This window comes from Acanthochromis polyacanthus, chromosome 16 (genome assembly GCF_021347895.1).
Source record: "Acanthochromis polyacanthus isolate Apoly-LR-REF ecotype Palm Island chromosome 16, KAUST_Apoly_ChrSc, whole genome shotgun sequence".
In the NCBI taxonomy this organism is placed as follows: Eukaryota; Metazoa; Chordata; class Actinopteri; family Pomacentridae; genus Acanthochromis; species Acanthochromis polyacanthus.
Genome location: NC_067128.1, coordinates 19,774,051 through 19,786,166, shown reverse-complemented (window position 1 = coordinate 19,786,166; position 12,116 = coordinate 19,774,051). Strand labels below are relative to the sequence as shown.

The window sequence follows — 12,116 nt, the reverse complement described above, 5'->3', positions numbered from 1 at the left end:
TTTCATATTATCTTGTGAAAGAAATTTCTTTTAAATGACTGCTTCAGCAACCAGTAGTAGATTAGGTTAACAGTTTTTCAAGTTCAGTGCAGTCGTGTTCCCCTGTGACATCCACAAAGTTTCTTCAGTTTTTTACATGATGGATGAGAGGATAGAACATCAAGAACTAAGTATCAGATTTAGTTCTTTGGTAAAAGTTCCTTTTGAGGGCAACTTGTACGAAAGTTTAGAAAATTTGGGAAAGTTATCCGAGTATATCCTCTATATTACCTTCAAATAATCTTGTACTTCTGCATAGAATCAGGAGTGGATTTTGTCTTGTAGCTCATTGGGAAATTCTTTCAGTGGTCTGTCTAAACCTTTCTTGTAAGCTGTGGTTAATCTGTTTATTCATTATATGGTGCTAAAATCTCACTTCTTAATTCAGGGAAGTCAGATTTGAAGGCAGTAATTTGGTGTGGTTAGTAGTAAGAAAATCAGTAATAGGTTTATAATAAAAATCTATTTTATGAAATTTTCACCAATACAAAAACAAATGGAGAGCATCTTCACAACTTCAAATCATTTTTTCCCCTTAGCTCATTTTCCTATAGTGGTTATGATGCGTGTGCTTCTACAGCCTTAGGGATGGCACCACCCAAGATAGTTTGTGGGTCTTGTCAGTAGACGCGGTTCATTGACAAGGAGATGTTTTCTGAGATGGTCTGGCGATGAGAAACTACCAACACTTTATCAGGAATGTGATGAACAAAATAAAAGGTGAAGATGTGTCTACTGAACAGAAATAAACCGGAGTTGTGTCCAAAACCCATAATAAATACCCCTGTTAAAAAAACATTACATCCTTGTAGTGGTTATACATGTCTACGTCCACATTAAAAAAAAAAAAAAAACACATTCAACTAAGCCAGTTGCCAAACCTCCACAGCTTTGAAGTAAAGTTCATGATGCAGGAAACCGATTGCCTGCGGCTGGTTACTCGTCCCACAAAGTGTGTGTTGGCATCCAACCCAGTATAGAAAGTGTAGGACCCCATCTGCAACTTAACAATGGTCCCGTGTGCCTGTCAGTAGCTTCCTTTCATCACAGCCAAACAGTGAAGTACTGTATATACACAAAAGAACATTGTCATAGTCACTACCTGCAAATAGGGGGCAGATGTAGCCTGAGTATGTTGGGGGAAAGAAAAGAAAAAAAAAGATGTAACCTGAACAACTGGTGAAAATGAGTAGAATCTGCTGATACAGTCTATACTGATTTGGACAAGTCACTATGTTTGGTGTGACACAATTTCACTATACTATTAAACAGGTTGTACAGGTGGGAAAAAAATCATCTTCATTCAGTGGTTGTTTTGCTTATTTCACCAGTCCAATCTTCTTAGCTTCAGTTTCATAAATGAGCAACCGCCACATCTTCACAATGAATACCTCAGCTTCTTCATCAAGGACCTGAGTAGGAAGCAAAAAGCAAAGTGTAATAAGCTATACTTGAAGAGTTGCTGGTGACAGAAACATCGAACATCTCCTGGAATTCTCCGTCCACTGTACTGGACTTTGCTCAGAAGACAAGACAAGCTAAGTGATAATGATACCAGGCATCCTGTAGCTCATCATAAATTCAAACATCCCAGATTAAAAAGCTTCTCTCTTTGCCATTGCTACAAATTACAGACATGAAAAATAAGAGCAGATCTATAGATCAGTTCATTTTTGAAGAAAATGGCTTATTCTTTTCATATCTATGTATTATTTACAATGTCAGAAAACAGTGAAATGTGTTGATTATTTCTCATTATCAATTGTTAAAGATACTTGCAATGCTGCTAATGTTTGGTATTCTTGCTTGAAAAATTAAAGATTATATAAATAGTTTACAATAGTTGTAATTAATCATTTCAAGTTAAGTGATGTGCTGAAGTTTGATACTGAATGAATTACAGAATGTGCATAATTCTCATTATATGGTCTTGTCTGTTGTAATCTGAAAACTATGACAGGCAGAGGACCCACTAAAATAAATCTATGGAACTGGGTGAAGTCTTACATTTCAGGATTAAACCCTGTCTTTAATTACATGGCAACAGTGAGCACACATTGCATGTATCTTGGAAACTTTGTAACGTTGTACATTGTGTTAGCTAATGGTGTTGAAAGGCTGATTGATGATTAGAAAACACTTGTGCAATTATACTAGCACATGAATAAAAGTGTGCATTTTCATGGAACTCTGACCCCAAACTTTTGAACGGTAGTGTTTTTTGTAGCATTACTCACCATGGCAACATCATCCAAGATACTCTGTGGCATACTGTGAGCCATCACCTGAAAGCACAAAGTCAAAAGCATCTGGATCAATATATTTTGTTCCTTTCACTTTCTAAGTCAGAATAATGTTGATACACAGTGATTACAACACAGTGCATGATCAATACCTTGGAGCAGACAAAGTCCACTAACGTTGGCTCTTCCTCACCGATGTACTCGATAATCTTTTTATTAATCCATGGCCGAACACGCCGTTCCATTAGGGTCTAAGGAACAAGGAAATTTTGTTTTAGAAGTGAATACCATTTATGAACGACTACTATCATGTAAACTACGATGTTGTCCTGCTCAACTCCCACTGTGTTCTATTAAATCCAACAACTCCTCAAGGCCCACATTTTAAACTCCAGTGTTTGATGTTTATTTGCCTGCAGAGAGATTTAAAAAACAAAATACATCAGATTTTTCTCACCGTGTCCACCATAGACCAATCCAGTGGGTAGGAGAAGAGCTCAGGTTTTGCTGTGGGAATCTTTTCTATCAGGCTCTTGATGTGTTTGCGTTTCTCCTCAGCATTTGCTCCCTTAATGTTGGAGAGCCCAGCACCATCCACCCCGAGGCTCTTTTCATCATCATAATCCAGGGGCACTAGCTTCCTCTTGCGTGGTTGTTCATCAGCCTCCTCGTCATCAAACTTGTCAAAAACACTGTCCACGGGAAGCTTCTTCCTCTTACCTGCGTTGGGTTGGCCGGGGCTTCCTGTTGCTCCTGTTTATACAAGAATTAATTACGTCAGATTCACCTGCAGTGACTGAATCCTACCCAACTCTTCAAGTCCCTTTGATGTTTGACAGGTTTAGAACAGAGTCTAGAAAGATGCTCCCTTTCAGTGATCTGCACCAATTTTCACTTTAGCAGGACTAGTACGATCTTGAGCATCCAACAGTTATCTACAGAAATACGAAATTTGATATATTTAAAACAATCTTGTTACAGAGGAAAATCTGCTTATACTATGGTAGTTAACATTTTTCTCCAGCAGTGCAGCTGTGCCACTTTGTCACTGCAGTATGTCACTGTTTCAAAGAGCAAGGAGGGAAGCGTCAATGGAAGATAAAGACTAAACGATCATTCAATGAATTTTGAAATTTCAGCATGAGCTAATGGTTGTGGCTGACTATTTTCGTTGGCTCTCGTCAAACCCTTTTCCGGTACAAATGTGACCGTCGACACCCAGTGGTTCCAAATGTCGCATGCAGCATATTTAAGAAGATACCAGCACAAGTTTGGCATTTGCTTAAAAAAAAAACAATCATTTAAAAACGTGTGCCGTTTTAGTTCATCTGCTACCTGATCATTTGCTTCAACTATATCTGAGTGTTTCATGTCTGAAGTCTGAGCTCTTCTAGACTCACCAAGTTTCAGGCTGAGGCCAATCTTTGGCCTGTGTTCCTCCTGTGGCAGAGCCTCAGGGGGCGAGTTCTCATGAGGGATGATGATGCCGCAGGGTGATTCATCTCCAGGTGTGTTTGGGGACACATTGCCACTGGCAGACGACACTGAAGGTGCTGCTGTGATGGGCCGCATTGTGGGCTTTAAGCAAGGTTTGGCGTCAGAGTTATCCCCATCATTGTCATAATCCTCCTCCTCACCCTCCTCCACCTCATCGTCTGAGTGGTTGCGCCGTGAGCGTGATTCCGTTCTGTCCGGTTCCTGTCGACGCTCTCGGCGTTCTCGTGAACCCCTGTGTCGTTCCCGTTCTTCCTCAGGTTCCGGCTCTTGGATGATGGGAAGCTGTCTTAGACGCTCCTCCTCTTCCTCCTCCATCTGGACCAATTACAGGAAAGCATGCAGAAATGATGACCCAATCACAGCATTTTACAGAAAAGAAGGTTAAGATACAATGAAAGCTGGACAGCTCCGACATGCAGACGGACTCAGATGAGTGAAGTGACCTTCACAAAGACAACAGACAGCATGCACACCAACTACACACAGACGCCTGCAAACACACACATTATGTTTACAGACTAACATACCCTGCGTAGCTCTGCGTCTGGGTCTGGATGTCCCTCGTCTAGCAGCCTCTGTCTGATCTCCTCCAGCTCCTCCTTCTCTCTCTTCCTGTCACGCTCATCCGCCTCCATCTCCTTCTCTCGGTCTCTGAGACGTTTCTGCAGTGCACTGCCCCTAGGGGTCACACCGAAAATGACATCCTTTAGAACAATGGTCATAACTGCAGTATTGCACATACTGCTGTGATTTAGATCTTAGTCAAACAGCATCTGCTGCTACATTTTTATGATGTTTTTCCATGGTCAGCTCGCATCTGTCACACTGATCATCAAATGAATATCTAAAGGTATAGTCTCTGTAGCATCACACATCTAACACACATTTAAAGGCATCAGATGCAAATTTTATTGTCAGAGGCATGCGTGTCCATTTATTTTTGAGGGACAATCTGCTTATCTTATACAAAAACAAGACTGTGAATATTTTCTGTTGCTCACCTGTAATACTTGGGGTCATCTCTGTCATCATCATAGTCTTCTAGAAACTCTTTCAGTCGTTTGCCTTCTTTTACCTGAATAATAATGAAAATAAATTCAGGCAAATAACCATTTCTGCTAAAAAAAAAATGTTGTGGTAAATTAACATAAATCTGTGTTGGCTGCACAAAAACATGAGGACATAGCTATGCTTTTCAATGTTTCAAAATAGGAAGGCTGCTAACTCATAAAATGCATCCCACCTGGGCTGCTAGATCAAAGATGTCATTTAAAGTTCAAATACATACAGATTTCAGAAAATGTAAAAAAAAAAAAAAATGTTAGGTTAATATACTGTTTTTTTAAATGGCTGCTGTTTCCTCTTCAACTGTTCAAAGTAGTGTAGGATGCCCACGTTAACATCAGTGGTAACTTCATGTCCTCTCACCATTTCTCGCCGGCGCTCATCTTCTCTCTCTGCATCCTTGGCATAATCTCGCGCTTTTTTCCTTTCCCTGAGCTCCCAGTTTTTTAGACGCTACAACAAATGTCAAGAAAGCCACAATGTCATATCTGAAGATTAAAATGTCTCTTGTTTATAGTTTTACAGTTTTTAACTCCGTCTTTTCTACCTCCTGATAAGCTGCTTCCTTGTCTCGGAGTTTCCTCTCCAGCTTCCTGCGTTCATACGCCTCCTCTTCATCCTCTTGGTCTCGCTTCTTTTCTCTGTCTCGGCTTACCTCCCTGTAAAAAAACAAATTATGGATATGGACACATTATGCTTCAGTTTGTTTTGGGACGAAATAAAATGCCTGGCAACTTGAAGTGGAAAACTTCCAGCATCCCCTTTATTTTCACTTCACCTGGATCGGCTGCGGTCAGGGCTCCTTTCACGGCTTCTGTCTCTCTCTCGGTCTCGTTCTCTGGTCCTGCGGTCACGGTCTTTGTCTCGATCTCTCTCTCGTTCTCGCTCTCTTTCCCTCTCCCGTTCCCTCTCCCGTTCCTTCTCCCTCTCACGGTCCCGCCGCTCTCGTTCCCGCTCTCGCTCTTTTTCCCGCTCCCTCCTTTCACGCTCAAACTCCAACCGCTCCTTCTCCCGTTTGTCCTTCTCTTCCTCTAGTTTCTGCAGAGCAAAACACAGACAGGTTCAGCTGATGTCACACAAGATCCAGTGAGTCTTTGCAGTCAGTTTTCAACTGTGCACAGATCAAGTGGTTTCCAGAGTCATGTTCCTCCATGAGGTTTCATAGAGGAACATGAAATATGCTAATTAGTACAAAGTTTGTACGAGAAGCTGGAATTTTAAGTGGGAAAACCTGGAACAACAAAAAGGCTCTCCCTCACTGACAAGCAGTTTCATCACTCATCTAAAGCAATGCAATGTACTTTATTGCTTTAAACTTGCAGTGAAAACTACAGTTTAGCAATAATGGAACTGGAAACCACTTTAATGATCATGAGGATCTGTGGGACATGTTCGACTTAAGACCGTCATAACGAGGAAAACGCAGCAAGAGACAATGCTTTTTCTCTCCTTGAGAGTCCTCTTCTCAGAACAAGGAAAACAAAAACAGATAACAGGCATCAGTCTTTTGTTGAACTAGTTGTTTGTGACTTACAGGTGTTGAACTATGGACTCAGCCCTTCGCTGCCCCTACAAGCCTTTTAAGTTAGGCCTGGGAGGAAAGCAGGTCACACGGTAGGGAAAAATGTTATGGGATTCTGTCTTGCTTAAGCATCATCATTATCATCATCATCAACAATAGCCTTTACTACAATGGGTAATATGGCATTCGGTACAGTGCTAAATCAAGAAATGAACATTCTAAACATCAGTTACATTTCTGCACAGATAAATGAAATTGTAGAAGCGGTCTTACCCGTGTAGAAGTCTTCAGCAGCTCTTCATGACTCAATATTCACACTCACACCACAACTCTGCCTTTAAGGGCATTACACACAAGGCTTTGAATGTGATTTCACAACATTTTTAGAAAAGTAAAATTGGATGCAGAATGGCAGTCTTGAATGTAATTATCAAAAATAAACACTACACTTAATGTGTTGCATTTCTCTTACATTTGCGCTTTACACAATCAACCTCACTTTAATGTACATTTCATCTAATCATGTTCATCAGTCATAGGCTACCACTGACAGTCAGCCGGTGTCCAGTCAGGTATGCTGACTAAGTGAAAGCCGTGGGTGTAACGCAAGCCAAGAAAAGGAAACTTACGACGTAAAAAAGAAAATGGCAGATGTTAGCACTAATTTAAAACTTTTGGAGCTCCAGTTAAGTATTATTATTACTTTTAGAGCGCGACTATTATAAATCTGTTTTACTGATTTTATGTCAGATGTTTTTTTCAGCCATACTGAAGACGCCTTACTTACCTCTGCAGTAACTAAGGGATTGCTAAACAATCACTTGACCACCTGCATTGTGCAACGTTCTGACAATAACTGGTACTAGCATCAGACAATCCACAGTACCTGTTCCTAAACAGTGGCTATTTCGGCAAAAACCTTTTCAGAATTGTCCTTCCTTGTCTTTCTTAGCCAGAGCAATAAGTTGGAATCACGCAGCTCTGCTGTTTTTAAATAAGTCTTAGGGTGTTGGAGTTGGTTTTGACAAAAAACTAGATAGAGCTTTTCTGAAGACAAAGAAATAAACAAGGCCTGTGCACTTCAGTTTAATCTGTGTCGTGTTTAAATAGATGGATGAGCTCACTGATTTATATTGTGCAAAAGAAAAACTAGAGCAGACTTTAATACACTAATGAAGAGAAAGACACAAAATAAATAAAGCCCACACCAAAGCATACAGAGAGCACACACCTTGTCAGTCTTCAGATCGTCATACTGCTGTGGAGAGGGCGCCCCCACTCCACATTAGCATAATAAAGAATACAGCCAAAGTCACTGCAGTGGTTATTGAGTTCTTGTGCTTCAACATGAACACCATTAAAACAGACCATAATTTACAGAGGACTCGCACAGGTTCACTGCCCATGCAACTTTCAAGGGAACTGCCAATGCTCTCATTTATTCAAATCCTCAAATATGGAAGCACTTTTGTATTGTCAAATAGTCGGCTCAACAGAGGCTACTTGGGCCAGGCCGACATGCACAAAAGAGCAGCACAGTTGCCCCGATGCAAGTCCTCAAGAGGGGGACGCCCAGTATATGTATATAATAAATGAAGGCTTATACTTACATCCTATCCTGGCAACTTTTTCCAAAGCTCTGAGATTCATCTTGCTTTAGTCACCATATGATCACTATCATAATGGTGGGGTTTAATGAATAGATTAGCTTTTGAGTAACTTTACATCGTCTCCATGCATTTTTGTGTGATGAATGAGGAAATGGATCTAGAATGGTCACACCTAGATAGTTTTATTACGGTGGTCACAGGTTTCAAATCAGGCCTGAGAAAGGTGACAAGAATACTAGCTGTCTGCCTACTTATGGTGTTTAAACAATGAACATGAAACATTATAAATGGTAAAGGGCGCATTAATATGTTTGGTGGTGTAAATTTTAAGGACTGCCAATTTGTGGCATAGTATGCATGTTACTGAGAACAAGTAAAGTGGTAAATCTGTCAACTAAATGTGCAAGCTCTAGGAGTGAACTATGTGATCAGCTGCTGTCCAAAACCTGTAATGCCAACTACAAGATTGAAGAAGCCACTTTACCTTGTGAGTGTCACGAAATTTACTAATCTCTCTGGAAATCAGGTCCCTCTTGTCCTCCTCCATGTCAATAGTGTTAATGTCATCCTATGGAAAATAGCAGGGAAAGTACGTCAGTTTTCAAGTTTAAATAACAATGCTCAAGTTCACATTTCTGTTCCCAGGAGATGGATGATGCAAGTTCTTTGACAATGGTTGGTGTACCTCTTCTTTTTTCTCCTTTTTTCTTTTTCTTCGCTGGGACTCGTCATCCTGGGAAGGTGCATTAAGTTCTGCAGCATATTCCCGCATCAATCCATCGATGGCACCTTTGATTATCTGATCTTTCTTCTTTGTCTCCTCATCTAGAACCTCTTCTTCATCGTCTCCACCATCTTGAGAATTCTTATTCTGTCAATGGATAAAGAATACATAGTTCAGTGATGAGCTTACGGTTCAGTTTAGCAAGCCCACAGTTACTTGAATTGATTAACAAATCTGAGATGTGTGCAGCAGTTCAGAAGTCTGAAGTGAGACTAGTAAATAATTGATTTTTCATGCAACAAATAAAGACACACCGATCAACCTTACAACTAGCAAAAGTAGTTCCCAAATCAAATTCATACCCCATTTGCAGCCTTCTTTTTGGCCTTCCACTCATCCAGCTGAGCTTTGGTTTTGGCATCCACTTTTACCAGCAGGTTTTTGTCTCCGATCTGCAGGTCATGGAGTAGCCGCAAGGCTCGCAATGTGGACTCTGGCTCCTTGTATTCACAGAAACCAAATGCTGCAACAGATATTTATATGGAAACAGACATGAAAACAGCTTCAAACACAAGAATTTACAGTTTGATTGAATAAAAAAATAACTGTGGTGAGAATTTAAGCTTCAAATGATTTGCTAAAAACATTAAGCATTCAGACAAAGGAACTGATCGCACATTTATTTCATGAGACAGTAGTGGGACAAGCATACCCAAAAGTTTCAGGCTCCAGCACACTCATGTTCTAAAATCACACTAATTCAATTGGACAAAATCCAGCCTGATTAAGGTCTACCACTGAAACATCACAAACAAATGGATTCTTGCAAGTTAAATAATATGTGGGAGTCTTCTGAAATTCTTGGATATGCTTGTTTCTCTCCTATGTACCTTTCACATGGAGTGCAGTCAGGTGCGTAAATATTTGGAAATTGACACAATTTTCACTCTTCGGCTCTGTACGCCACCACAATCAATTTAAAATTAAACAATGAAGATGTGCTTTAAGTGTTGACTTTCAGCTTTAATTTGAAGGTATAGACATCCAAATCAATCACCTGACCTGAATCCAACTGAGCATGCATTTCACTCACTAAAGACAAAACTGAAAATAGCCCAAGAACAAGCAGGAAGTGAAAACAGCAGCAGTAGAAGCCTGGCAGAGCATCACCAGGAACTAAACCCAGCATCTGGTGATATGAGTTACAGACTTCAGGCTGTTATTGACTGTAAAGGATTTGCAACCAAACGGTAAAAGTGATAATTTGATTTATGCTCATGTTAGTTTGTCAAATAACTTTTGGTTCCTTAAAAAGATGGAGGGCACATATAATATGTGTTGTAGTTCCTACAACATTCACCTGATTTGGATGCAAAAACCCTCAAATTAAAGCTGAAAGTCAGCACTTAAAACACATCTTGATTATTTCATTTCATATCCATTGTGTTGGTGTACAGAACTGAAATACTGAAAATTGTGACAATGTCCAAATATTTACGGACCTGACTGCAGATTGCACATACGATTACGAGTTTCCTTATCTGACAGGTCAGTTTTAGGTAAAATATTCTTGTTAATTTAATCAGCCATTGATTAGTGTTTCCTGACCTAATGGTGCTATCTCAGGGTGTAATAAGTTACCTTGAAGCTTGCCAGAGGCTCCTTGAACCCTCTTCCAGCTCAGAACGATTCCACATTTCTATGAAATGAGTACAAAGGTATAAATAGTTCATGCCTCAAGTAGAAGCAGATTTCTAAAGTCAACATTTCAACAGGTTAGCTATATAAGTAATATAATAAAACTCCATGACTATTAACAGAGGTAAGAAGAAACTTGTTAGTTATGCTAACAAGATCAGCAATTTATTATTTTTGTAATATATCTACACCTATAAAAATTATTACCAGGAACGTGGTACACTGGATGGCTTGAAATGCGGCAGCTAAATCACATCTGTCATCTTGGAAGAAACTTCCAGGACGAAAAAAATGACTGAAAACATAACATGCTTAAATGCTATTCTACCCCTTACCGCCAGCAGCTGTCTGATGAGCATGTCTGAAGCCTTCTCCGATATATTCCCCACAAACACTGTAGTGGTGGGCCCACTGTTCTCATCATTCTCTTTGGCCCGTACAGCAGCAATGTCTCTCTTGGGGAGTGCAGGTTTACTGACCACTGGCACAGAGGGCACCATGACAGTAGGGCCAGGGGTCATGATACCCATGTGAACTGGAATCATCGGAGTTCCTGCAAGAGTCAAAGGAAATGTATACATGTCTGTCAACTGGAGACAAAGCCATGATGTTATAAACTATTCAGCTTCAACTACATGATCAGCACATTAATATAACTGCACCTTCCCACACTGCAGGTTCCTGTCCAGCAACAAGCACAGTAACAACTAACCTGCTAGTGTGTCCCCCTAAAACGGGCAAGATTGTGTAAAACACTTAAGTACGTCAAGTAAATGTCAGTCATACAAACTGAGTGTTTACCTGAGGGGAAGCCAGCATACTGAGGGGGCATCCCAGGAGGTGGTAAAAGCGGCCGATTTAAATGAGGAGGGAACGACATTGTGGGTGCGAATCGGACCGACCTGATGAAGGAACAGTGACACCAATGGAAACTCTTCAGCGAGGTCTTACACACAATGTAAACTCAGCATTTGAAATACAGATCAACTATATGCAAACAAGCATCATCTTACAGCATTAAGCACGCTTAGAATAATATGTTGTGTCGCTATATAAGCATACAAATAGTAAATAAATTTGATACTTTGGCTACCCAACTATGACAATACTTAAAGTTTACTTAGCTACTTGAGGTGTCGGTCGTTAACCCAATGTCATCCTCACAAAATGTATCGTTACTTCGTGTTGCGGCTATATAACTCGACCTTAATATGAGCGACTAAGAAACTATCGATTTCGCTCGCTAAAGCTAACACCAAGCACGCTAAGCTAAGCTAACACTACCTAGAACTGGTGTTACTCAACAAGCAAGGGTACTTTAGAGAATTAAATGAGTTTAGAGTGACCGTGAAAAAGTCCATATATATACATACCCCGAAACAGGTGGCGTATACAGGAATGAATTTTGCTAGCGGACGGTTTTTAATTATGAAAATCTCTCTTATGTTACGAACGTTGAATTAGCACACGAGCTAGTCACGGGCCTTCAAAAATATTGGCGCATGCGCTTTACGCATCACGCGACATGCGCGCTTGTTTCGTACATCCGGACGGAGCCGCTGGACGGAGCCAGAAAATGTAGAGTAGGGGTGTCGAACACATTTAAATTCAGGGGCCACATTCAGCCCAATTTGATCACAAGTGGGCAGGACCAGTAAAATCACAGCATAATAATCGGTAAACTTCAATTATTTCCTTTGTTTTCGTGCAAAAAGTAT

At 40.4% G+C, this 12,116-nt stretch overlaps 1 protein-coding gene across 1 annotated transcript; it reads right to left on the bottom strand.

Annotated features, from left to right (window-relative positions):
* Positions 1 to 705: 705 nt before the first annotated feature.
* rbm25b (RNA binding motif protein 25b) lies at positions 706 to 11,916 on the bottom strand. The gene is made up of 17 exons (XM_022211482.2): positions 11,772 to 11,916; positions 11,200 to 11,300; positions 10,734 to 10,951; positions 10,342 to 10,399; positions 9,063 to 9,223; positions 8,662 to 8,847; positions 8,461 to 8,544; positions 5,623 to 5,882; positions 5,392 to 5,503; positions 5,208 to 5,297; positions 4,781 to 4,854; positions 4,307 to 4,457; positions 3,683 to 4,094; positions 2,740 to 3,035; positions 2,435 to 2,533; positions 2,277 to 2,324; positions 706 to 1,451 (listed from the first exon to the last, which is right to left on the bottom strand). The coding sequence occupies exons 2-17, from the start codon at positions 11,276 to 11,278 to the stop codon at positions 1,359 to 1,361; spliced, it is 2,421 nt and encodes an 806-aa protein (XP_022067174.1). The 5' UTR covers positions 11,279 to 11,300; positions 11,772 to 11,916; the 3' UTR covers positions 706 to 1,358.
* Positions 11,917 to 12,116: the final 200 nt, after the last annotated feature.